General features: G+C 40.3%; 1 protein-coding gene across 2 annotated transcripts; it reads right to left on the reverse strand.

Moving 5' to 3' along the window:
* Positions 1-117: 117 nt before the first annotated feature.
* Positions 118-27,141, reverse strand: LOC311493321 (stromelysin-3-like). 2 transcript variants are annotated; one of them, XM_084551923.1, is made up of 9 exons: positions 26,884-27,141; positions 13,597-13,823; positions 11,362-11,505; positions 8,359-8,492; positions 7,673-7,974; positions 5,401-5,605; positions 3,752-4,015; positions 2,852-2,966; positions 118-2,694 (listed from the first exon to the last, which is right to left on the reverse strand). In XM_084551923.1, exons 1-9 carry the CDS (start codon positions 26,986-26,988, stop codon positions 2,691-2,693), a joined length of 1,500 nt encoding a protein of 499 aa, XP_084408049.1. In that variant the 5' UTR covers positions 26,989-27,141; the 3' UTR covers positions 118-2,690. The 2 variants fall into 2 exon arrangements, with proteins under 2 accessions (XP_084408049.1, XP_084408050.1); XM_084551924.1 differs by lacking the exon at positions 3,752-4,015 and having other exon boundaries at positions 118-2,966.
* Positions 27,142-27,574: the final 433 nt, after the last annotated feature.

The following is a 27,574-nucleotide window of genomic DNA, read 5'->3' on the forward strand; positions in this document are numbered from 1 at the left end:
TCACTATTTAATTGTACGGACCACTGCAGACCAAGAAGAGCTACAGTTCTGGAGATGCTCAGACCCAGTCTTCTAGCCGTTACAACTTCACCCTTATCAAATTTGCTCACATCCTTCCACTTGTCCATATTCCCTGCTTCTAACATCAACATTAATGACAAAATGTTAATTTCCTGTCTAATATATCTCACCCACTGATAACTTTAATCTCCCAGAGGAAGCTGACATTTGATAAAAATGTTATCCTTTTTATTAGACGTAACTTAGTAAAAAAAAACAATACACGGTTCATACATTTCAACGCACATATTGAGTATGATCTACATGTGATACAAAAAAATAATAAGAGACATATATATGTACAAGAAACCTTTGCTAAGTTGTTTGTGTATAAATAAGTTTTAAAGCAACCGAGTGGCACTTGAAACGAAATGATGCAGAAATGTGACTGTAAAACGACTGTAAAACTACTACTCAGCGTCCTGCACTGAAAACACCTGGTGAACACGGGAGTCTAAACTGAGCCTTCACAATTCAAGCGCTGCGACCAGGGGTGCAGCAGAGGAAATGTTGGATTGGCAGGAGCAGCGGTTCTCAACCTGGGCCAAGCTCAGCCACGTCTTTGAAATCTAAGAGCCAAAACAACAACCGTGTCTAACATGAATTAGATTGTTAATACTGATGTACCACTGCGATTTACATGGAAGTAGAGCTACTTTATCTGAGAGCCTTTCCTGGAATAACATTTCGTATGTTTTATTGTTTTGTTTTTTAGTACCTTTGTCTTATGCATCTGTTTTTAAAATTGGAAATGTGTACTGCAACACCATTTGATCTGTTGTATATTAAAATAATTAATCTAAAGTTCATTTGATCAATCAAGCAAAATCTTGATTGATCATTGATTGTTTTCCAGCCCAAAAAAAAATACTCTAGTGTGGCCTATCATAAAAAAACAACAACAATGCAGTTAAAGCACAGAATGTAAAATAAGTGATTTTTTTTTTAGGCACTGCAGTACAGAAATAAAATTGAAATAGTCATGTCATTGTACAGGGGCATATAAAGTTTGTTCAAGGTTGAGAACCGCTGACCTTCACAGCAGCTGCAGTCCCTGAATGTCTCCCTGATCAATAGAAAAAAATAAACAAAAGCACCATGTTACAGAAAAGCAATGACTTCATAAAAGATGACTCTCTGCCCTCTAGATGGCGCCCTGCAGCTTCTCCTGCAACAAACATGTCACATTTGGAGAATGACATCAAAGTGTTTTTATATTTATTTAAACATTGCAGTCCTTCAATGTTTCACACTCTGAGAAAGAAATTCTACGAATTCTATTCTATTGTTTAATTATTAAACATGATAGTGCCACTTAAAAGGCTTTGCACCCATCAGAAGTTTCTACATTTTTGCATTAAAATGACGCAAAACAGTCTGTACCCGGCTGGCCTTAGGCAGATGGGTCCCTCCATATGAGCTGGGTTCTGCTCAAGGTTTCTTCCTGTTAAAAGGGAGTTTTTCCTTGCCACCGTCGCCTTCAGGCTTGCTCTGGGGGTTTCAGGCCGGGTTTTTGTAAAGCGTCTTGAGACGATTTGTATTGTTATTGACGCTATATAAATAAAATTGAATTGAAATTGAATTGAATTTTCCTGAAAGTAGACAAAATACACACATTCAAACAAATGAAACAGAAATGTTACACGTGTGAGCCAATACTACATATCTGTGAGATGCAAAAGTTGATCATCAGGTTGGAAAAGGTTACAAAACCATCTCTAAAGAGTTTGGAATCCACAAATCTACAGTCAGACTGATTATAAACAAATGGAGGAGATTTAAGACGACTGTCAAACAAAGATCACTCCAAAGTTAAGACACATAATAGCCAAAGGTCACAAAGGTCATAGTCCTGACCTTAATCCAATAGAAATGTTGTGGAAGGACCTGAAGCAAGCAGTTCATGTGAGGAAACCCACTATCATGTCAGAACTGAAGTGGTTCTGAACTAAGGAATGGACTAAAATCCCTCCAAGCTGCTGTAGACGACAGATCAGAAGTTACCAGAGACGTTTAGTTGCTGCTATTGCTGCTCAAGGGGGTCACAACAGATACTGAAAATAAGGTTCAAATACATTTGCAACTCAAAGATACGTAAAAATTGGCTCATTTTCCAGAATAAACAAATACACCAGTATAATATTTCTGTTTCATCTGTTTGATGGATGTCTACTTTCAGGACTTCCTCTGATGTTTTGAGTCATTTTTATGTAGAAATGTAGACAATTCTGAGGGTTTCAAAAACTTTTATACTGTACAATGTACATGCTATCCATCTTTCTCTCAGTGCAAGGAACAAAGTGTGGGAGACATGCTGAATGATTTCTGGATTTGAGGGTACAGTGTTAAGCAGATACAACGTCTAAACGTTATATCTGATTTGATGTCACTCTTCAAACATCAGTAGGTCACAAACCTGCTGAAATGGAAAACACTGACTGCAGGGAATGAGACGCTTGGCACCGGTTTGGTCTCACTTTCAGGCTCAAAGAAAGGAGGTGAGAGCGGTGCAGTTCACATCAGTATCACTCGTCATGAACACAAGGCCCAGATCTCAGCCGGTGACAAAAATGTGCAAAATAAACATGAGTGTAGCTGCACAGGAGATGCCAAGTCTGAGGGAACTTGGTTTACCTGAGAAGAAGGTGTAAAATCCGAGTATTAATAAATTGAGTGAAGCATAAACAGATTTAAAGGGGATCATCCTCTTGAATCCGAACACACAAACGTCTTTGTTATTAACTCCTCTTCACTGTCAAAAACCTGATTCTCCACAGATTTTCACACTCACATGTTTCTACAGCCAAAAAAATCCACGCCGACGTAACGAGGGTAGCCCTCCAAAAAGTTCATGCCAATGGGGTCGAACTTCCAGTACTGTCGTCCTCGGATGAAGTGAGCGTAGCCTGAAAATGAAAGAATACGGAGAGAATCATGTCAGTCTGCATCGCTGGAGAACAGACTCTGTTTTCACTTGATGTTAGAGCAGAAAGTGAAAACATGAAGCAGTTGAAAAAGAGAAATGAAACATTGAACATTAACAAAAATAAACATAGGATGTCTTCCTCCTTTAGACAAAAACAGGTTGAGTTCACATGGACTCTAGTGTCCCACCAATAAACTCTTCTTTTTTTCTCATCTTCTCCTTCCCCTCCCCTTCCTTCTTCCTTTTCTCGTCTCTTCTTCTTCTTCTTTTTCTTTTCCTGCCTCCTCCTTCTCTTCTTTTCCCCTCTATTCTTCTCTTTCCTCCTTCCCCTCTCTTCCGTCGTCTTTGTTCTTCTTCTTCTCTTCTTCTCAGCCTCCTTATTCTTCTCCAGCTTCATCCTTCTGATTCTTATTCTTTTCCTTTTACCTCCTCTCTCTCCTTCTCCTCTTCTTCCTCCTCTTGTTCTTGTCCTCCTTCTCCATTGTTCTTCTTCCTTTTCTTCCTCCTCCCTCTCCTCGTCTTCTCTTCCTTTTCTTCTTTTTCTCCTCTCCATCCTCTTCTTCTTCCTCTTCTTCTCCTCTTCCTCTTCCTTTCCCTCCTCCTCCTTCCATCTCCCTCTCAATGTAGTCTATAATGACTGATGTGTTGAAGTAACATCAGTCAATGATGACAGTCAATGATCAGGTTGATTTAGTTAGTATGACCCAAGAAGTCTTATCTTGACAAACAAACCAGTTCTTCAAACCTCAGTTTTTTGGATCATACCATAGATGTCCCTGAAGGCGGCATCCACGTCGGCAGGAATGCCGCTCCAGTCCTGCATGCTGCGTGGGTAGATGGACTCGACGTCGGTTTTCACGGGGGCTGAACCTCCAGTAACTGCCGCCGACTTGAAGAAGTAGGTGTTGTAGTTGGAGTCATGGTCCCAGCGCATCGCCGCCTGGATGCCAGACACCGAAAGACCCAAATTCCTAATGGACTCCGGCCCCCGGATCTGCATCGCGGCATCAAACACCCAGTAGTTCTCACCTGCGATGAAGAAAGTCTCCAGTCAACTCATGGTGTTGGCAGAATAGTTTGTTTGGCTTCCACGATAGTTTAGGTCTGAAATACACTGCCTGGCCAAAACAAAATTGCCTAAGCAAATAGTTATGAGCCTCCTATTGGATAATTACTGCATGGGTTTTTGGTGAAATGCAGTGAATGTGGTTGCTGCAGTTGCTCAGGTCGAGGTTTAGCAACATTGTGTGCCCAAAGAATGAGGTCAGCTGGCTACCTGAATATACTGAATGACCAGGTTATTCCATCAATGGATTTTTTCTTCCCTCATGCCACGGGCATATTCCAAGATGACAATGACAGGATTCATCTGGCTCAAATTGTGAAAGAGTGGTTCAGGGAGCATAAGACATCATATTCACACATGGATTGAAGACAATAGCAAACTACCGTGCTTCAGGTTTTTTAAAGGGATTTTCCATATTTACATCTTCAGGAGTGATGACCACTTTTGACCGGATCACTCTGGACAAATGTGAAGTTCAATTATAACTTGTAAGCTTGTCGTTATGACAAGTTGTGCACACAAAATTTGTTGAAGTGCTAACAGCTACTAGGCAGACAGCATCCAGAAGCTACCAATGCTAACAGTTTAGAAAGCTAACGAACAGATGACACACTGTGGGATAAATGAAAGGATTATTATATCTTATCTTAAACTGTAAAATTACAGAGAGCACTAACAATTCTTAAAATGTCTGCAAATACTTGGACCCTATGGAAAATATACACTGAGGTTGTGAATATCACAAGAGGGTGGTGGCTATACGTTGACTATTGAACAACACCATTCAATACTCACAGAAAAATAACACCCAGGTTAATCTGAACAACATCCTCCAATTGCAGATCAGTACTGTGTTATTAATAGACCCTAGTCATGTGTGTTTCAAGTGTCAACTTTAAACCACCCATCAGTCATCTAGACCTGAAGCCATTTGGATGAATTTGGATTTTCCATCTTCAAAGACACAACTCCCGAATGAAAGTTTTAAGCCGGTCTAACATCTAGTGTGCGTTTCCTCTTTAAACACCCCTGAGCAAGTTGCAGATCTTCTACCATTTCCCTCAATGTTGAAACAGCTGTTTGTTTGGTTGTTTTAAACAGCCCAGTCATACTTTAAGATGTGCCTCACAAAATGTCATTTCTTGCAGTCGCAGGTGATTTATTCATATGAAAGTCTTGATTGCAGCAATGCTATGGGTCTAATTAACATCTATATTTTACATCTGTATACATTTGCCAACACGGGTAGAATATTTTACGTCTACAGATCTGTACAATTATCTTCACATTGATCCTGTGCCCGCATTAAACCATAAACCACATAACAGCAGCTAAGATGCCTGCCCACCTTGAAAGAACCAAATATTTCCTGACTTGTCTTCAAAAGCAGCATCGATGTTGTCGGGAATCCCCTTCCAGTGACGGGATGCCAGAGCTGGGTAACCACTCTCCAGATGCCCGTCTCTGATCCTCCAAACGTAGCCTGACTTAAAGAAGAACAGCTCCCCTCGGATCACAGACACGGCATCAAAGTCCGTCTGGCAGGCGTCAGGCTGGAAAAGACGGATCACTTGTTGAGTTTCACATGCACATGTCGTGTGAGCCGTTTTATTGCCTGAAAAGGATCCCAAAATAAAGTTTTACGGTGCTTCTCTCGAGATGCTCTGTTGTGGGACAGGAAGATTAGTCTTTTACCCTCATTTATCATCTTTAGTGGTATGATGTGGCGTAGTTTATTACACATCCATCTCCTAACATCAGGAACCACTGACAGTTAAAGGAAATGGGTCTATACTCTTCTTCTTGTGAACAAATCTCATAGAAGTGCAGTACTTCTTAACCCAAGTACATTTTATTTGTCAGCGTCCATCCATAAAAAAAAAAAAAAATCAATGAACCATACACCATACCAGACTATCTAAACACCTCAAAGATCTGCACACAAAATTGGCTAATAAGCAAACGTTAGCATTTGTTATAGCAATGCTCCAAACAAAACGTAACTGAAGTTGCAGTTAGCTTGTTTAGGCTAACTTCATGAGCAGGTCGCTGTTCATAACATTAGCTACGATTGTTACCATTCAGTGTGTGTTAGAACATTATGTATCCCTTCAGCAATGCAAACGTTTAGCATTTAGTGTATTAGTGTATTATTGGAATCATCAATTAACCTAACAAGCATGTCTTTGGATGGTGGGAGGAAGCCAGAGTACCCACAGCCAATGGACAGAACCTGGCTTGGACAAAAATTATGGTACCCCTAGAAAACACTGAAAATAATTTGACCATAGGGACATGTTAAATTAAGTGTCCTGTAACTAGCATCACAAGCGTCTTCAAACTTGTAATCAGTCAGTTTGCCTATTTAAAAAGTAGTCACTGTGCTGTTTGGTATCATGGTGTGTACCACACTGAACACGGACCACAGAAATGTAAGAAGAGACACAGCTTCACATACTATTCAGATTTTAAGGTTTAAGGTCCACGGGACTGCAGCCAACCTCCCTGGACATGACCGCAAAAGAAACATTTATGACAAATTGAAGAGAAGGATAATACACATGCTACGCAAACATAGAGCCCAGAACAACTTGCAAAGAAATTAGAGGTGAACTCCAAGGTCAAGGTACATCAGTGTCAGATCACACCATGCATCACTGTTTGAGCCAAAGTGGACTTAATGGAGGACGAACGAAGAAGACTCCATTGTTGGCTCTGAATATGTCAAAATGCATATTGAGAACTGTGAAGCATGGAGGAGGCTTGTGATCTGGGGCTGCTTTGCTGCATCTGGCACAGGGTGTTTTGACTCTGTGCAGGGTACAATGAATTCTCAAGACTATCAAGGCATTCTGGAGAGAAATGTGCTGGTCTCAGTCTTAAGTCATGGGTCCTCCAACATGACCCAAAACATAAAGCCAAAAACACCCAAGAATGGCTGTTTGGACTATTCTGAAATGGCCTTCCATGAGTCTTGGTCTAAATCCTATTGAATATTATTGATCTGTGGATAGAGCTGAAGCATGAATTCTTCAGAAGGCACCCTTCAAACGTGAGACAGCTGGAGCAGTTTGCTCACAAGGAGTGAGCTAAAATACTCATCAACAGGTCCAGAAGGCTTATTGAAAGTTACAAAAATGGCTTGATTGCAGTGATTGCCTCAAAAGATTGCAACAATATCATCATTTTTGTCCAGGCCAGTTTCATTAGTTGTTTTTTTAAAATTATTCTGTTGAACCACATTTTAAAATCAATGTCTGATTTTCATTAGTCAATTTTCAGTACATTTTTATTATTATTTTTGTCAGTTTCAAGTTATTTTAGTGACCATTGTGGGTTTTTCTTTCTTTAATGGAAGGGTACCAACAACTTTTGTCCACGTCCGTACAACCACAAGTTCCACATGAAGGCAGCAAAGATTTGGAAAATATTTGGTTACAGGTCACTGAACCACTAGAAATGTTGACCTGATGACATTAAAGGTCAAAGGAACAGCTGTCACATTTCGTCCTAAAAGTTTTAGACATTAATTTTAGAGATTTTCCCTACAGAATTAAAATATTTTAATCCCATACAGTAATAACGACAAGTTTTTTAAAGGATATATCAGGTCTACTCACATTAGGGACAATCTCGTTGGTCTCTGTGTTTCCTGGAAGTGGCGGCGGGGGTGGCGGCGGGGGTGGCGGAGGTGGCGGTGGTGGCGGGGGTGGCGGCGGCGGGGCCGGCTGGGATGGCGGTGATGGCAAAACTTGTGGATGAGCTCCGTACAGGTACTGGATGGCTCGCTTGTCATCATCACTAAGCCTCAGTGGGTAGGAGTAGGAATAGAATGCGGACATGATGGAGCCCGATGCAGGGGAGTGCCGTAGGCCCAGGACATGCCCGAACTCATGGGCGGCAACCTGGAGAAGGTCTGTGCCTGCAGGGTGGGGGTGGCACACCTGGTTCATAGAGAGTCTGAAAATAGTTTTAAGCGTTTGTTTTGACCTGCTTTCAGCGGCAGACGGTGGGGATTTTGCCAACACAAACCACTGAGTCACGAAAAAGTACCTCTGCTGACTCAAACCTGCCCTCAGATACACAGTCGTGTCAGGAAAACAGTGTTTATTGTATAGCAGCTCAGACATACAGCTCAGAGCTATTCCATTTATGACAAATTTTGCAGCTGCATTCTGTTTATGTATGAACCTACTAGTTATTGTTGCTGTGTAAAATGTGGTATAAAATCCTGTCAATTGTTGAGTAAAACTACTGCTTAATTATGTCTCAATCATATTGCGTATTTTTCTGTCCAGACACTCACCCATGTGGTTTCCCAGGGTCCATGCCTCATCGTAGTCGAAATGAATGTCACCCTGTCGGTGTGTTTTTGGGAAAAAGGCGTGAGCAAGAATCCCACCTGGGCCATCGAAGGGAAGGTTGTCTCCATGCCAGTACCTGCAGGTAAATAAAACAAACGCTCCGATAAGCATAAAAGACCCCCTTGAGTCAAGCTCACCTTTAATGTCATTCAACAAGTTGCACCTAAATATCATCGCAAGTAGTGATTAATCTTCTATTGTCTTGATAATTAGATGCTAAAAATGTCTGAAAATTGTTAAAAGTCTAACAAAACACATATTCACATCGTCGGAGCTGGAATCAGACAGTTTTTGTCATTATTTCTTGAAGAAAATGCTGCCAACTTCATCTTATAGCTGACTAACAGTTAATCAAGAATCATCACATTGACTCATTTTAACATTCAAACGAAAACCAAAAGGGGAAAAACGTGAAATCTCTGCAGGAATACACAAACCCTAGCTACATAAAAGAAAATGAGATAATTTCAAAGATGACACAGATCCCCCATACAACTTTTATCAGTCTTTGTTAGCAATCTGCTTGTCCTCTCTTGCTCCACTATCTCTTCTTTTCGTCATTGTGGGTCTTTGTAATTAGATTATACTTTATTTATCCCACAACGGGGAAATTCACCCGTTACAGCAGCAGAAAGTGTAATATACACCACGGAATTTGAAAAATAGAAAGGCAGTAACACAATAACAAGGAAAAAAAAAACAATCAACAAAGGAATGGAGACGTTTGTCAGAATCTGATGTGGACCGATCTGATTCTGCCTAGTCTTTTTATTCTACGTATTCCTGAAAATATTTAGTCACGATTCATCAATTTCGTTGCTTAACAAAATGCCAACCTACTCATAAGACGTCACTTGAGGATGTTTATCAGACTTCATCCATTTTCTTCTGAAATAAAAGTTTTGTACAATACCTGCAAACAACAAAGCCAACTAGACTTCTTTGTTGTCCAGTTAGTGCTTCACCAAGGACCCATTAAAGGCCAGAAAGCCCAGATTAGACTTGTGAATGGGGGTGAAACTTTTTGGAGACAGATGTTGAAGGCTGTCTGGCAAGTGGCTGATAAGTGGAGTTTCCAGTCTCAGACCTTGCATTAATATCTGACATGGGCAGTCTGATCACAAGTGGGCAGTTCATAGATGGTATTAAAACGTGTCTAAACATGCGCCAGCATTTGAGATCTGATCTCATTCTCATGCTCTGTATGCAAATAAACGTTGACATAATTTGGGGTACAGTAGAATATTATAACAGCTGTTGTCGCTAATGGATCTCTACCTATCGCTGGATCAGAACCATGAACAGCTGTGAGTTGTATGTACTTCATGACTTGGGGAGATGATATATATTCTTGTACAAGCTATGAAGTCGCACTCACTGAAATTATGTTATGTTATTATTTATTTATTTATTTATTGTTTTCCGTCCTGACGTTAAGATATTTTAGATACAAAACCTTGGAATTAAACCCTGAAAACTTCCATCCTCAGAGTAATGTCACTGCTGAGCTGTTGGAAGCACAAACCAAAATTCCACTCGGCTCCTTATACATCAACATGATCACATAAATAATTAACCACATGATGATGTATATTTTTTTTTTTCTAAAGACAAAATCACACACAGTGTACTGATATTAAATAATTTAATTAGTTAATTCTGTTTAGATTATTTTTATTTTTTTAGTTATGTAACAGCTACAAGGACAGAATATATTCTCATCACTTATAATAGTGGTTGTGTGTTTTTATTTAGAATTAATTAGGGAAAACTCCACTTACACAGATCATCCCTTGGTTATCTTTTATGTGACCGAGGACTCATTGTGTGCTCACACCACAGACTGTAAATAAAGATGGAGGGCACAGCAGCTCCTCCGAAAGTGAAGCCAAAGCAAGTAGAGCTCCCCCTGGTGACTGGCTGCAGTATAGGTAATACGCTCCTAATATAATGTTGATGCATGTTTAAGTGTCAATTTTTCTGATTAGTTTCATTTTAGTTGGCTATTTGATGCTATAGAAACGGGATGTGACCTCATGATGACTACCAGCTGCCATGCCAACCACTCCGTGAAGCAGTCCCGTAGGACCGTGAGAGTAGGAAAAAATAAAGAAATAGATAGAACAGGGCGCAGCATTCATTGAATGAAAAGTTGAGTTTTAAATCTCCGCATGGCTCCACTTTCAGACTGTACTGCGCAGACTCTGGCTCCAAACTCACAAGATGGCGCCACCTGTATCCCTGGGAAAATAGCAACAGTTCGGCCAATGCAAGGGAGTGAGGACGTATTGTCCATGCATATATACATTCTATGGTTCACACTCCTCCAAATGTGGTCAGAGATCAGATCAGTCAAATGTATCCTGCGTGTGTTCATACATGTACTTAAAGCTGGCCACTTGTGCTCAGATCGCCCAGGACGGATGTTAATGCAAGGACTGAACGGGACCTCAGTCCACCTTCCATGATCAGAGAGGGGTTTTCCAATTTTACATGGAGGCTCCTTCTATTCCCCTTTAAAAGCTTTGTTTTAGTTTTCTTTTGGCTATACCACAACCTGGTTAACTGAGAATCTTCACAGACATTTTTAGCAAATCGTGAAAACTCATGAAATGTTTGCTGTGTCCTAAAGAAAAGTGAAAATGAATAAATAAAGTCATTTAATCACATAATGAATCAAAAACTCTTTAGGTCCTAATCTGTTAGAGCCCACCAAGCTCCCTTTCCCTTCTAATTAAGTTTAAGATATTGTTTTTCAGCTGATCCTCTGACGGTGGCACAGTGGCGTGGTGGTGTGGAGTTTGCATGTTCTCCCTGTGTTCTCCCTGTGTCTGCGTGTTGTACCCCGCGTCTCGCCCAATGACAGCTGGGATAGGCTCCAACCCCCTGCGACCCTTCACAGGACGAGTGGTTACAGAAGATGAATGAATGAACGATCCTCCGACCTTGTGAAGTCGATGCGAATGTCAGCCTTCCCGCTGTGAATCTCAGTGAAGGTTAGTGGGGTGACGTCACTCCAGATTTTTTGCGCTTCCCGAAAGACACGTCGAACTTTATCCTCGCTCATCTGCCAGGGAAATCGGACGATCCTGCAGGAGAACAACGCAGGTGTGAAACACAAACACACAGGATGTACAGTAGCAATAGACGGACCACCAGGCTTGCAAGCCTCCCTCTAATCTGATATCTGCAGTCATCTCCTCAGTGCGGAGGTGCACTGTAACTGACGCCCTCAGGCTCGCCAACAAAACACTGCCTCACAATCACCTCCCTTTCCTTTTTGATAAAAAACCACCCAGTGTGAAAACTAAAAAAAATCCAACAGGACTTATATTATTACTTAACACTCTAAATCATATGGAGTTCTGGGTATATTTGGCTTCAAATAAGATATAATGATAAATTCTGACTTTTAAATTGAGAATAAATCAATCAGAAGTTCATTACAACGCAAGTCAGGTCGTGTATAATGAGATCAGTAATAAGAAAGCCAAGCTAATGGGTTGCAGCTAGTTGTTTTATGTTTTTGTCCGTTACTGCAAACTTATGTTGCTGTAAAGGCTGGACATGAGGGAAACAAACCAGTCTTTGTTTAATTAAATTAAAATCTAATGTTTCTTTTGTGGCTTCTCTCAAAACATATTAAGCTTTCGAAATGTTAGAAGAATAATTCAAGGCTGCTTTTGCTCTTTAGTCCATAAAAGTCACTGATCAGATTTGCTGTCGCAATTTTTCTGTTCTTGCAGATTGACTGGAGCATGAAAAGAGAAACAGGAAGTGATGAACATAAATAAAAACCCTGTTCTCATTTTCCGTCTTCATCTTATTTGTACATTCAAATCTGAAAATATTTCCACAACACTGAATTACTGAACTTAATTTTACAAATATGTTTTGTAATTTTTATAATATCCTCCTGAAAGAGAAACTGAGTAATTTGTAAGCCAGCTGGGGGAAATTTTAAGAAAATTACCAAGACACATGCTTATAATCACGCATAGTAAAATATTTTGTAGGTGATATCTTGATATCTGATATCTGATCTTGTAGGAGAGGTCCGTCTTGTCCAAACGTCTCAAAATCCAAGGAGTAAAGATCCAAAGAATAAGAGACCATATAGTGAACATAACTGAAAATGTAGCATCTAAAGACACAGATAGCGTTCTTGAGAGTTGGTGGAGAACAAAAGCAAAGCAAAAGGAGAATAAGTATTAGACTGTATCAAACTCCAAAATGAATGCGGTTGCTCTGTAAGGGCCCCATCAGCATGCCTCAGCTCTTTCTACACTCACATTTGGGCTGTTTAAAAGGACCAGGGAGGGACGGTGGCCTTGTTAGGTCATGATCCTGGTTAACAACATCCCTCAGTCAGGTGTCACCATGAGTTCCATATTGGTGCAGCAGAATCTAATTAGTCTGTGGCCGGTTCTGCTGTTAAAAGCCTCCCGCTCTTTATGTCTTAATATACTGTTATGTTAAAGAATGACTGCAATGAAAGGGACCCCAGGAAACGTAGACAGAGAGGCAGCAGCCAGCAGACGAATGCCAGACACTTAATGGTGCAGAGACCTTAGATGAAAGAAAACTGGCACCACATTTTCATTTTGTTAATGCTCTATACATCCTTCTATATTAAATTTAAGTTAATTTGCTGAACGTGTTTATTTCCACCAGTGAATGAACGTCACAGAAGTTTTTAGTGATCTGTTAAAGCATGTTCCATTTTAGTCTCCTCCCCTGCCCGCAAATTTATTGCAGTGAAATTATGACTGGCTTCCAGGCTCTGCAGTTTGTTCCAAATGTATGTCATAGCCTCCCACCTAATAGTAGTTCTTCTTAGCTTCCTAGCCCCCCTTAGCTAACCGCAACTCTTCATAGCTTCCTAGCCTTCCAGTAGCTCTTCTAAAGCCCCTAGCCTAGCTAATAGCAACTTTTCCTAGTTTCCTATCCTCCCAGCTAATAGTAGCTCTTCTTAACTTCATATTGTTGTGTCATTGTGTTGATGTGTGTGTGCTTGTGTGAGCGAATGGGTAGATGTATCTGTGACTGTAAAGTGCTTTGAGTACCAATAGGTAGAAAAGCGCTATATAAAAACAAGGCCATTTACATCTTAACATCTTTTTCAGTAAATCAGACATGCTTATTATCACACATAGTAAAATATTTTGTGCAGTGTTTACCTGTAGGTGAGGTCTGTCTTGTCCAAACGTTCGTTATACTTGGTGTAGCGCCTCTGGCGGTGTCTCCCCCGATAATGAACCTCCTTCTGGGTGGGGTAGTCTGGCACGCCGCAGCGAGGTCTGTTCCAAGTGTTGGAGGTGTTGGTCGACAAACTTGCCTCTTTGACCAAGTCCTGAACGTGAGGAACCTTTCCTCTCTTCTTCAAGTCTGAGAACTTTTCAGAGACCTGAAACAACAATGGAGGTACCTTAGCTAAGCCTGTTAGCATGGCTGCTTTACAAAATGAAAGCCACATTTGCCAAGCTCATGGCCATGTAAAGATTGGTAGATGGCTTGGTAATGTTTTAAACACTAAAGTGCTTTAATAGCTCTTGCACTGCCTTTAAACACCACATGAATGGCATCTTCTTGTGGTTTCTCCAACTTCCCAGGTTGTGGCGTGTTTGATGATGTTTTCAGAAATGGTGAAATTAATACATTGTAAGTTACTTATTCAGAGTTATAATTTTATAATATTACAAGGAAAACGTTTATAGTCTTTGCATTTCCTACATTAAGTAACTTGTTAGCTTCTAGCGCCTTGTAGACCCTAACCGTTGCCCAGTAGTAACGTTCTCAAGACTCAACGCAAAACATTTTACGCAACTTTATTAGTTTTGCAAGTACTGATTAAAGGCGAACGCTATGTGAACCAAAGTGTGGTAGAAGTTGCCATCCACTGAGCTAAACCCCCCAAAAAATTAAAGGAAAAAGATCTGAGGCAGACGTCAGTGCTGCCTGGATATGAATCAGCATCATTTGAGGTTAATCACAGCACACTCTCAAAATCAGGTCACCAAGCCACGTAGTTTTCCCCGGTTTAAGAGACAGTTGGTCCCAGAGTGTGCCATTATCATTAAAACACCCCCTTCCAGATCCAGAGGAAATGGCTTTGCTCATTTCCACAGAAGCAAATTACAAAGTAGAGCCGTGCGCAAACCTCCTCTGACTCTCCCACATCCTCACCCACATCTGCATCTTTGCAGTCACAGAAAACCGATGGGTGTTCTCTTCCTATCACAAAATGATGTGCATTTCCTTTTTCCGCTGCAGCTCGGTCCCACCCGTGGGAAAAGGCACTATCAATATATTGTGCAGAGATGAAACAAATTACCTCCATCATCAGATCCCGTGAATCTTCCCACAGCTCTTCTCTTACATAATCTCTTCAGGATTTTAGGACCACCATGTTCTGAACTCAGCATATTTGCTGATACTGCGCTTTTGGAAATATGGAGAACATTATGATGTGCTTTTTTTGGAAGTGTGGAAATATTAGCTTGTTAAAATGCAGGTATTGTGTAATGTTTTTGGACTTTCAGATGAAAACAGAAATATCAGTAACAATGTCAATGATATTCTTAATGTAACATTTTCAAAATTAGCAAAGATTTCTGTGCAAAAAAATAGAAAGCCAATTTGTGAAAGCAGCCATTTTGGAAATAGCTGCCAAAAGCTACTGACTGCAGAGCATAAATAAATCCATCAGGGGGCAGATGACAGGTATCAAACTGTAATCAACAGGTTTTATAGATTTTTTTTTTTATATAGATTTAATAGAAGTTTTAACTGTTTTTGTATTTTTGACCAAATTGTTTGTGCTTTCTTACCCAAGTTTACTCCATCAATGATGGTACATTTTGGGACTAAATATATAAAGTGTGCAAAAAGCTAACTTGGGAGCCATTGAATATTTTGACTGATGTATATTAAGTGTGGTGGCCTTATTAATAGCTGTATTTGTCTGTGAAGGTTCTCAAGTCATCCTGGTCATAATGTATCCAAAAGACAAAGCTAAAGAAACCGGACTTGTTGGGTTTTCTTAAAGATGTCTTAAGACTCCTCAAATGTCAATTTCCTGTTTACATTTGCACACTTTACTCCTACAGTCATGTTTACATCCTCAATGGACAGTTTGGAAAGACAGTTTTTTGTATATACTGTGCATTGTTCTATTTTTTGTTCCTCAAAAGGGTCTTGTTCTTGCACGTCATGCTGCACACATGTGCCTTAAATTTAATTTAAGACTTGAATTTAAGCATTTAGACCTGAAGAGGCCACATGCATAAAGAAAAGTGCAGTTGTTGGATATTAATGTTTGTTTCCTGTAGTGACCTGTAGTGTTTGGGGCAATACAGAGATCACACAATATTATGAGAAATTTAGTTCAGTATCTTGAGTCACTTACAAAGGTCTTTATTTTGTGCCCCACTATGTCCCAATTTGAGCCCAACGTCAACATCTTTCAGTGAGTAAATCAAACAAAGTGTTAAACATGAGCCTTCATTACTGTATGAATATAATGCCAGAAGGTACACCATAAAAAAATCAGGATAAAAATTCAGAACTCTCCAATAAAGTTTCTTAAAACCTCATGCGATCTCATATTCATTGTAAAAAGACCAAAGGGTGTCCAGTGATGGATTTAATGTTGCAGATTCAGCATTGACAATGAGCCTATTTTTTCCTTTTCAAACTATAAAAGCAGCTGATATCAGCACTGTCAAATCAACTTATCATGAATCTAAGGTCCTAATTAATACTATTTATAAAAGTAAAACAATTTAATGCAGAATATTTATCAGAGGAAAGTCAGAGTGATATTTGTTTTTCTGTTCAAATGAGCCCAAGTCACTCCGCTCTTCAGGACTGCACTGTGTCGTTGTGGTAGGTTATGGGGAACAAAACCCAGCAGGATTCATGGAATGTGCTCCAAACTGCAGAAACACTGCAACTGAAGGGTACACTCCTTCCTCCACCTTCTGCACTGCCATGCCTCCACCTCCTGCGATTCACTTTGTTTGAAGGCGATTTCATCTGCTTATTTTGTCGCACTAAGGAGTTGTTCATGTCCCGCAGCTTTCTTTGAATGGCCCGTGTCGTTAGAAATTAGCTTAAAACTGAGCAGAGATTTCAGACCCCAGCAAACCTGCTTCTTTTTCTTTTTGTACTCTCAGAAATGTTTAAGGCTTGTCCGACCTGAGATTTCCATTCCTGCCGTGTTATCTGCCTTTCTGCAGAGAAAACCGTCAACACAAACCTCATATTAAACAACAAAACCCTTATCAGAGTTTAACGCAGTTGTGAAACATATCAATAAAGGCTGTTTAAACTGAAACTGTTAGAAAAGAAGAAATACTATCAGAAGAAATATGAGGTCTAAAAACATTGAGAGTGGAATTCAGCCTAACAATTGTTACACATTTAGTACAGACGGTCAGTTTGTGTGTACTGCATCGTCTCTTGGGGATGTTAATGGCCTGAGTTGGCATTTTGTAATAACATATTAAATATTCATATTTATAAACAAAAAAACAAGTTGTCTTCCAAGTCACTTGTAACAAAGTCTCAGTAGTGAGTGGATCCCTGTTCTATTTATTTATGTATGACTATGTTGGCAATGTAATGTGCTTTCTAAATTATTCCATTGTCTGACTGTTGGTAGTGCCAAAAAGTGTAGCAATGCACCAGCAAAGTTGAACACATTTCTTAAACTTATCAGATGACTCAGGTGAATGGTTTTGTGAGGAAAATATAAAGATTACTTCTATGTAAATAAATGGAAAAAAAACTTGTTTGTCCATTATTTCAGAGTACCAACAGTCATGGAGGCATGATTGTTTCTCATGCCTTCATGAGAAACAATCGTTGGAAAAATGTCAATGAAAGCTTGCGCAGAAACAAGTTGTCAACACAGGTCAAGCTTGTGGCCACAGATTCAGCTTGAGGAAATGAAGTCTAGACCAGCCTTAAAAAAGGAATACACCAAAAAGATGACTAAATAGACTGCACAAAAGAGTGGAAAACTCGAATGTCACCTGAGCTCCATATGATGGATAAACAGACATCAACGTAATAAGTAATAAGCAATAAGCTTAAACGCAATGAATTATTCCTGCAAGTAAACACTGAACTATTTGTACACACTGGATTCGAAATAATGCAGCTACCATAAGACTTTACACTACAACAATGTCAAGAGATCTTTGTCTTGCCGAAATGAAGCTTTCCCTTCTACCTGCTGCCTTCTGTGCAATGCCGTCACATCCAGTATAATCAGTCACTTAAACATTTCTTCTACAAGGCATTGGCTCAACAATCAAAGAGTTTCCCCAGTCTTTGTTGTTGTCAGGTCGATATAAGGTCAGAACAGGTCATTTCAGGTATTTGAGCTAACAATTAATGACGTCTCTTTAACTCACATGCTGACCTCCATCTCCAAATGATTTAGACTAAAGCCACCTGATCCCAATCAGAGCGGTGAGGTGAGGGCAGTGTCGTCTTTCAGGGTCGCAAAATTTTGGCTAATTCTAAATGCTGGGTGCACAGGGGGTCGCCTCTGTCATTTTATGGAGACAGAAATGAAAAAAACATGGAGATAAAGGACTAAACTCCCCCCTCCAACTGCGTGTCAAATGGACAGTTTGACCCGTCTGACCTCACAACATAATAAAACCCTAAATGTCCCTCATTCTTGACAGGTTCAACCTCAGAGTTCAAGGTTAAACCCAAACAAGAGCCACAAAAAACAAACTCAGTTCCAGGCACACTGGTTTCTATTATGAACCTCGCAACTATATAGTTTAATTTTACATCACTTGCCCCACCACCAACAAAATAAAACCTTTGACCTGTTTTTTGTCAACACCAAGGAGGCTTATGTCTCATCTCCCCTTCCCCCTCTGGGACGATCAGATCACAATCTGGTGCGCCTCTTGCCTGTGTACAAACTTCTCGCTTCTTGCAGAGTATGTAACAGCCTTTACTGTATCAGAAGCATGAATCGTGAAGCGAGAAGTTTGTTCTCATAGGGCTGCAAGAACAAGAAAATAGTTTGTTTTGGCCAAGCAAATTATTCTTCACGAGAAACTCAAATGCCGAACTCCTCATAGGGCCCTCCCACTGCAGCATACGTCACACGCGCTTGTGGGAGATACGGGGGACGAACGACGAGAGGCACTTTTATTATTTTCAGATATATCCCAGTCTATTTGACAACGGTATCCATCTAATAACGCCATTCATTCAGCATGCACCCACACACAGTATGCTGATCTCTACCCAGGAGAGATTGGCGGTCACACTACGAATATTAGCATCTACGAGCTCACAGAGAGGCCACTAGCATTTCTACTTTTCGCATTAACCACGCCCACTTCCAATTTCTGACTAACCAGAGAATAGTAACCAGAAACCACACGAGAAATGGTTTGAATGGTCAAATGAGGCTGAAGAGACTCTCAGGGACTACTTCAAGTCAACTGTGTGGAGGTGTTTGCAGAGGAGGTGACACTGACAGCCTCACACAGCGTGTAATGGACTATCTCAACTTCGGTGTGGACAATGTTGTACCCACCAAGACTTTATGGTGTTTCTCCAACAGCAAGCTGTGGATTACTCCAGTCAATAAGCCCTTCCTTAAGGAAAAGAGGAGGGCCTTCAAGTCAGGAAACAAGGGCGACCTGAAGACTATGCAGAGGGAGCTGAGGAGGAGGATCAGAGAGGGGAACCAGGTTTACAAGTGGAAGATGGAGAACCAGCTGCAGCAGAACAATGTCAATGGAGTCGGGAAGGGCCTTAAAACTGTCTCTGGACATAAGGGAAACAACCAGCAACCTGAGGGGGACCAGAAGTAGGTGAATGACCTAAATATCTTCTTCAACAGATCTGATCAGCTGTCTGCCCCTCCCTCCACAGTCCCTCTTCTGCTGCAACCGCTTCCCTTGACACCCACTGTGACCTGCTACATTTCCTCCTCCAGCCTTCCTCAGACCAGACACTGGAGAGGCTGATCCTTGCCCATCTGCACCCTCTGGTGAGCTCATTGATGGACCCGCTTCAGTTGACCTACCAGCCCAACATCAGAGTGGATGACACTGTCATCTACCTCCTGGAAAGAGCTCTCTCTCACCTGGAGAAGGCTGGAAGCACTGTGAGAATCATGTTCTTTGATTTTTCCAGTGCTTTCAACACCATCCAGCCTGCCATACTGAGGGACAAGCTGGTTCACACAGGAGTGGACCATCACGTCACATCCTGGATAATAGACTACCTGAACAATAGACCACAGTGATGTGGACACAGGACTGTGAGGACACAGGACTGTGTTTCTGATGTGGCCATCTGCAGCATGGGAGCTCCTCGGGGAAATGTCCTGGCTACCTTCCTCTTCTCCCTCTACACTGCTGACTTTAGACAACTTCTTCTTCGATGACTCTGCAGTCGTCTGTCTCATATAGGATAGGAAAGATGGGGAATACAGGGGACTCATCCAAGACTTTGTAGTCTTTTCCTTGTCTTGTGCACTGTCCTTAACTATATGCTCCTGTAACACTGCAAATGTCCCATTTAATTTATCGTATCTTATCTAATTCACCATGCTGTTTATGGGCTTGGAGCGATGGATGAACAAAGGTGAAGCAGCAGGATCACCAAGATACAATGAAGATACAAAACACCTATAAAAAGGTTGGCAAATAGCAACAAAGACATGCAAAACAATGGCAAAATGGTAGAAACAACTGCAGAAAGACTTTGAATGACTTCAGAAACTCAAAAACCCCTAAGATACGTAATACAGCCCTAAAAACATTCGGCTAAAAAGCCATGGACAACCAGAGGATGACGAAGACATTACACTTACAAATGTGGGAGGCAGAACTTTTGTCACAGAACAGATATATTGTATATTTAACTCTAAAAATTAGAGGTTAGTTTTAAATTGGAGGAAATTAGCTCTTAAACTTGTTTACATCTTGTTTACATCTAAGGCTCAGTTGTAATAGAAACAATGGAAATCCTCTGAGGAGACTATGTGACTGCGTTTAAAAATGAAAGGCAAAGCTATACTCAGGACAATTACTCTGTCACTTTCTGCTGAGGGTGCAAAATGCCGGCGATGAGACATGAAGGCTCTGGAAAAGCCTGAAGGCCTCAAGGATGCTTCTTCACGCTGAAAGTTTGTGATGGCGGTGGCGGTTGGGGGGTGTTACAAGTATAGACACATCTAGCTTCTGGTTACAGTGATGACAAGATTTGCGAACAGTGGTGCTGGGGATCTGACAGCGGTATTCAGAAAGCACAGAGGAACATGTCTGTACAGGATGCGTCTGAAGAACGTCTCCAGTCTAACAACAAATGCCAGGTCACTGTGATTCAGTCTGACATGATATTAAGCCTTCTTGAGCTGGTCGCTGCTGGGTTGAGAGTCCACTTTCAACCACTCATTAATTTGAGCAGGGAGGTGCTCAGTTTAATACCTGACATTTTTTGCATAATATGTTTCTCTTAAACCTCAGTGTGGTGTCTCATCTTGGCAATGCACCTCCACCTAACTCCACCTAAATATGGATTATGGGGAATGACTCACTTTAGGAGCCAGCATCTAGTGGACAGTAGAGGACCTGCAGTTTTGGTACTTCATCGTTAGCTTCATCTTTGTTTCATCTTTTAAGAGATGCAGAAAACGTAGGAAATCCAATATGTTCCAAAGACTTCCATAGAAAACTTCAGAAGAAAATAGCTGAAGCCAGCCTCCAGTGAACAAGAGAAAGTTTCTGGCATATTTCAGCCCTGGAAGTTGCGGCTTTGTGATACTGTATATTTCAAGATGTTTTCATGTGAATGCACAAAAATAGCTAAAAAAAGTAAAGTTAATGTTGGACCAAGCTGTTCTGAAAAAATAAATAATAATGTTTGTTTGCTAGCTTTAGCAGCAGTAAACCAGAATAACATGACATATGTTTTGGATCAGTGCAGCAGGAAATCTATAACTGCAGAAAAATAGAAGGGAAGGCTGAAGGAAACTGGGTTCATGATGAAGGAAATTACAAAAGTTTATTAAACAAAATCCTCTGGTCAGATCTCGACAAAGGGCCTGAGGGTGCGTTCACAAGCGAAATACAGACTGCAACGATGAAAGTGAAGCTTCCAACAAGAAGCAGAATCAACATGACACATAACTGGCCAAAAGACCCTGTATGGACCAGTGAATCCGGTTGATAGGAAGTAAGTCATAAGTAAGTGTTTACTTGAGGAAACAGATAAGATTTCAATTTAAAGGGTGTGCTCTTGCTGAAAAAACAGGGACAAAGGATTGCTTACAGTGAGCGGATTTTTCATCAACAAATACGTTGTTATCTTTCTTCTTAACTCTGCTAATCCAATATATCATCTGAGAATCAGAAACACCCGGTAGTGGAAGGTGATAGAAACCATCTGGGCATCTGCTTAAATTTCTTATCTTTCCCAGCACATAAATGATAAATAAATAAAAACTTGCTTTGAGACCTTGGATTTGCAGATCTTCTGTTAGTCTGGCTATAGGATGACTTACTGATGATTTCAATGATTAGATTATTGGGAGCACATCCACTCCACAGGGGAGTGATGGCTACCTGGCAAACCATGCTGCTTTTTTCTTTTACTTAAAGTTTTGTTGGTATTTATGATTGTATTTGGTCATTATATAGCTGCTTTAGATGAAAGTGAAAGTGGAAGGTTTCCCAGATCAGAGTTGAAATAAGGACTTTTCCTAGGGGGAAAAAATGCTGCCACTTAAAGTCACTGCTATGAACCTCTGTAGAAACATCTTACTGATATGTTGATCTCTGCTATCGGCAGGTTTTAATTTGATTTTTAGTGAAACGTCATTAAATGTTGCATGAATTTCTATTAACTTTGGTACAAACTATGGTGGTTTTCATGTAGCGCCACCATCAGGTCATAATTTGCGCCATGTGGAAGATGATGACCACATTCATGAACCCAGCTACTACAGCACAAGTTAATTTGACAATCTTTGCCTTGCACAAAGCTAAAAACTGTTATGACAACCATAAATGTTGGGAGATGGATGCATACCTTGTCAAATTAACCAACTGTGGCTCTTTTAAGTAGCAACACCATTTTTCCAAATTGACCGAGCAGATATACAGGTTTGACACCAACTCCTCCTCCTACTTTGTTAGCGAAGGATTCAGATTAGACCCTGTTCAGACTTGACATGATCATCCGACCTGTGCAATCCGAACACAACTGTCCAGCTTTAAGTACCTGTGTTTACCTGGCATTAAAATATGTCCCCATCATCACGGTGGCTTCATCTAGTCAGCAGAATATTGTAACAGCAGCTGCCTCTAATGGATTTCAACTTACCACTGGATCAGAAATATGAGCAGCTGGTATTTTAGAGACAAAGCTCAGATGCTGTTTGAAGCATTGACAAAAAAAATCCCTGGTAACGCAAGTAATTAAAGACACCCATGATTGGAAATACCCAAAATATGCAACTTAACTCAAAATCAACATGATCACATCAATAATTAATTACATGCTGATATGTTTTGTACTTGTATTCAATAGTTTTGTTTATTTTTGCTGAGATTTATTTATTTTTTACTTAGTTAACAGCTACAAGGACAGAATATTTTAAAGGCTCTTATTACTAATGAACAGACATCAGTTACAGTGCTTTTGTCTTTTTAAATGATCATTTATAACAGTGGGTGTGTGTTTTTTTCTGAATTAATGAATTTAACTCCTCTTACACCCAGGACTTACTGTGTGTTCACACTACTAAAGGAATGAGGCCAAATGTGTCCCACACCACTTCCACATGTGGTCTGAGATTGGTCAAATTCGTCCTGAGTGTGTTCACACCTGTACTTCAAGCGGAACACTATTGGATTGCCCAGGACAGATGTTAATGCATGGTCTGAATGGGGTCCCTCCTACTAACAAAAGCATCCAATTCACTCCAAGATAAAGGGGTGCATTTTAACTATATTGTAACTTGGTTGTAACTCGTACAGAGCCGTGACCTAGATCTCCTTGAAGGGAATTCCAGTCTGATATCACCTTTGCTCTCACGGTTGCCCAACCAATCACTGTGCCCGAAGACATCAACATGACGGGACAAAACAGGCAGGGAAACCAACACACTCAGGTTTTTGTTGACAATAGCAAAATCCAAACCCTTAGCTGCTACACCAACCCCCCTTTACCCCAGAGAAAAAACACTGCACAACTGAATGCCACAGACACTCAGGCCTGTCCAGGCCTGTGTAATCACTCACTCTTTTTTCAACAACAGGGGAACAAATCGACAAAGCTACAGATTATACTTCCCAGTGAAATGACCAGCAGACACAACAGGGTTGTCATCACGGGTGTAACATAGCTCTAATAACAAGTTGCTAGAATAGAGTTATTTTCCAGGTGTGTCATAGCACTTCAACACTTCTGGCTAATGTAAATTAAACTGAGGAGAGGTTTAGACCAATGCAAGAGTTTTATTCGAGTAAGTTATTACAGGACATAATGAATAATAGAATAAGATCGCATGAGACTGTTTCTGCTTTTTTGTTTCTGCAAATCACCTTGTTCCCCCTGAACTCAATGTTGTGACCCCTTGTTGGGGTCCTGACCCTGAGGCTGGAAACCAGTGGACCAAGTGAACCCACAATATTTGCCCTTGTTTTTGCAGCTATGTGTGCCGAAAGTGTTTTGTTCCCCCAGCATTTTTACATACTTTCTTTTTTTTTTTATTGCATGCTCACATTTCCTGTGCTTAAGGCATTTCACGAACTATGTAACATCATAGTTTGTTCACATTCCGACATTTAAGTCTTCAAGCTGCGTCAGTCGTCTTCCACCACCGCTGCAGCTGAAGCTCATTTTATTCCCAGAGTCCCACATCGGTTAGATTGTTCCAATCGCTGAAGCATTAAAAACTAAAAATTTCACAGCGTGATTTATTCCAGCACAGCGCTGGCAAAAGCTGTTTGAATCTGTTGAATATCAGATAATGTGTAATTATCTGAAGCAGCCGGTCCCTGAACAAAGCCACCCCGATCTGATTTAAGACTTTGGAAGACTTAATACCTAGATTTATGCGGTAATCTTGTATATTCATTCAATGGAGGAATAAGTGCTTAAGGACCATTAAAAACAACAAAAAAATAATCTACTTCCACATATGATAATATCTTACACAGCAGGCATTTATGGCAATTTAGAGTATTTGAATCATTTAAAATATGTGGTTGTATTTTTTCCCAAACAGGATCTCTTTTATGACCTTTTGCCTTTAGGTAGAAAAAAATGTTTCTGTCCTTGCTCAGGCAAAGATGTAATGAATTTCTTCCGTGAACTGGTAAATATATAGGTTATGATAGCCATTTAAAGGTGTTAGTGGAAATTGAAGACGACAAAAGACAGTAATGACAAAGTGAACCTCTTCAACATTAGGTTACACAGAAAAATCACAAATAAATATCTCAAATTTGGACTAATATGTGTTTGCCTAATTAGAATAATGCAGATTGCATTGTGAAATTCATGACAGTAACAACTGTAGTAAATTACCATATATACCTGCTGTATCATATTTGATGTACAATTTTTCAACATGAATTTGTTATGACATAATGTATAAAGTATGAAGTAAATATCAGTTGCTTCAATAAAGTAAATATTCATATGGAAATACCAGTAACAGCATCAATGATGTTCTTAACGTAACTTTAGAAATCAAAATTTGCAAAATTATCCGTGCAAAAAAAAAATGAAAATGAGTCCATGAAATGCTACTGACTGCACAGCATGGATAAATACAACCTGCTAAGCAAGGCAGATGGTCTCCAAAAGTGAGTTCACCAGGGAGATGGAGATGGCCAGAGATGCCACACTGAGCTTCAAAACCTTGATTTTTATTGGATTAAAACACAGAAATGGTTTGCAAAAGACATGTGTTAACTCTTGTTGAAAATAGCTTTTAAAATCTCATTGCATTCCTAATTCAGTCTTTTGCCATAAAAGCAGACTGAATCCTGCCATTTTTTTACTGCATCTCAACCATGGCATGGATTCTCTTAATCTCTACAATAAACTGTGTGAACTTGTCGTTCCATTTGCTACCAAACTCGCTGTGGTAGACCAGTCCTAGCATGTTCTCATCTGGATATGTATCTGGCGTGAGCACAGATTGAAACCTTTTAATCGTTGTGTCTACTTCACGGTTCAACACTTCGCATTTCTCATGGTAAGACCAGTTCTGGCTGCCATCTTTAAATTTTTGCAACTTTGCTAACCCTAATTATGTGATTGCAGATTCTCAGGGAACGTCCCACACTCCTAAAATAGATAAATATTTCCATGTAACTTAAAGACTATTCCAAGCAACAGCCGAATTCTTCCCTGTAATTGTTTATGTCAGGAGCCTGTTTGTTTTGATGAAATACTTATTTTTCTGCGTACCTGTAAACAGGACATTCCCGTGAAGAAGCATGCATGTTAAACCAGGCTGCTCTGTGTAAATAAAACTTAAATGTTAGCTCAAGGAAGTAGTAACACGATACAGTGGAAGACAGCGTGTAAACAAAGCAGAAGTTATGGAGGAGTAAACATAATGGATAACAACGGGACAAATATTATGCTCATAATGAGTGCAGTATGTGGACAAGTGTGCAAAGTGGCCAGAGATTCTGGATTAAAATTAGATTTAAGGAAACACATGGCAATGACAGAAAGAGCAGCCCCTGACGCCATCATGACTGGTCCATGTGGAGGACCCCTCTCTTTTATGGTGTTGTTGACAAAATGCCTTTAAGACCTGTTATTACTGCTTCCTGCCCTGCAGACAGGGGAACTCAGCAACCTCTATTTTCTCCCCCTCTCCCTCTCCTCCTTCCTGGCTGCAAAACCAAAACACTCTGCTGTCATGCTGCATGCACGCTGAGGACAATCCATCAGGTTTGCATTTGCACTTTCTGCTTCTGCTAGTGAGCAGTCAAAAAAAAAAAAGAATAGCAATGATGGAAGTTTCTGCAAAGTAAGAGCAGTTCCCGATCTAAAAGTAAATATATAGATTTTCTCTTAATTACAACATGAATGTCACTGATGCTGATGGTTCCTAAATCAAAATTTACACACAGCTGCAGGGGTTTATTTTCATTTTGGAGAGACAGTGTCCGTAAAATTAACAAGATGCAAACTGCATGAGTGTGAGTCTGTGTGTTTAGGGGGTGGGGGAGTCACTTGTTGCAGAAGAAAAAATGAAGAAGTCAACATTGCAGATTCCATTAAAATGAAGCGCAATAAATAATTTCTCCTACGCGCACATGTGTCAGAGTGTAAACCAAAGAGTTTCCACACTTCTGCAGAAGATTTCAGGACATCAAGATTTTTTTTATTTTTTATTTTTGCTTCGACTTGTAAAATACGTAAAGAGAGGAAGAAAAACTCACCGGTGCCACCTTGTACTTGCTGGATCTCCACAGAGGAACACAAAGCATGCTCGGGAGGCATTGCAGCGCAAAGACGCAGCAACACACGACCAGGGAAGTCCGCATCCTGGTCGCCGTCCGGAGCCGTGGAGGAGGTGGTGGTGCACGAGCAGCTTTGGCGCAGCTGTGTGCGGTGTGCAGTGCCGGGAGTCACACGGCTCCGGGATCTGGGGCGATTTCTCTTTAAATAGACTCTGATTTCTTTGTTCTGCTCAGTTTTTTTTTTCTTCTTTCTTCACATCCACTGATAATACCACCCGCTACCATGTGACTCTTAACCCTTTCACTGCCATGTCTCTGTGTTTTCCTCCCACCTGTTGTTCTTGATTCTATACAGTCTATACAACCAAAAAACCAAAAAATTTTGTCTGGATATGTTTAAATTTAAATTTAAACAACCACACAAACAGAACAGGAACTTCACACTCCAGCACCTATTGGAATATTACGGGATTATAAGAGCATTACAAGAACACAATAATCTACAGAAACTAAACATACTGCAAGTCTCTAAAACCGGTTTATAGGGACCTTTAAATTTAAACACCATCTCTTAAGCTTAAGAAAAAAATAGCTTGAGAGAAAATAGAGACTTTTGGAATAAAATTTCAGGTAATTTAAACCAACATTAATCCATCAGAAACTAAACCTC

This window comes from Chelon labrosus (genome assembly GCF_963514085.1).
Source record: "Chelon labrosus genome assembly, chromosome: 9".
In the NCBI taxonomy this organism is placed as follows: Eukaryota; Metazoa; Chordata; class Actinopteri; order Mugiliformes; family Mugilidae; genus Chelon; species Chelon labrosus.

What these genes read in the sequence shown, in the direction of transcription:
- LOC311493321 (XM_084551923.1), bottom strand. Translation starts at nt 26,988, where the DNA reads ATGCGGACTTCCCTGGTCGTGTGTTGCTGCGTCTTTGCGCTGCAATGC. An exon ending in GACCCTGGGAAACCACATGG is followed by an intron (nt 7,975 to 8,358) that starts GTGAGTGTCTGG and finishes CCCACCCTGCAG; the next exon opens with GCACAGACCTTCTCCAGGTT. An exon ending in CGCCTTCAGGGACATCTATG is followed by an intron (nt 2,967 to 3,751) that starts GTATGATCCAAA and finishes TTTCATTTTCAG; the next exon opens with GCTACGCTCACTTCATCCGA.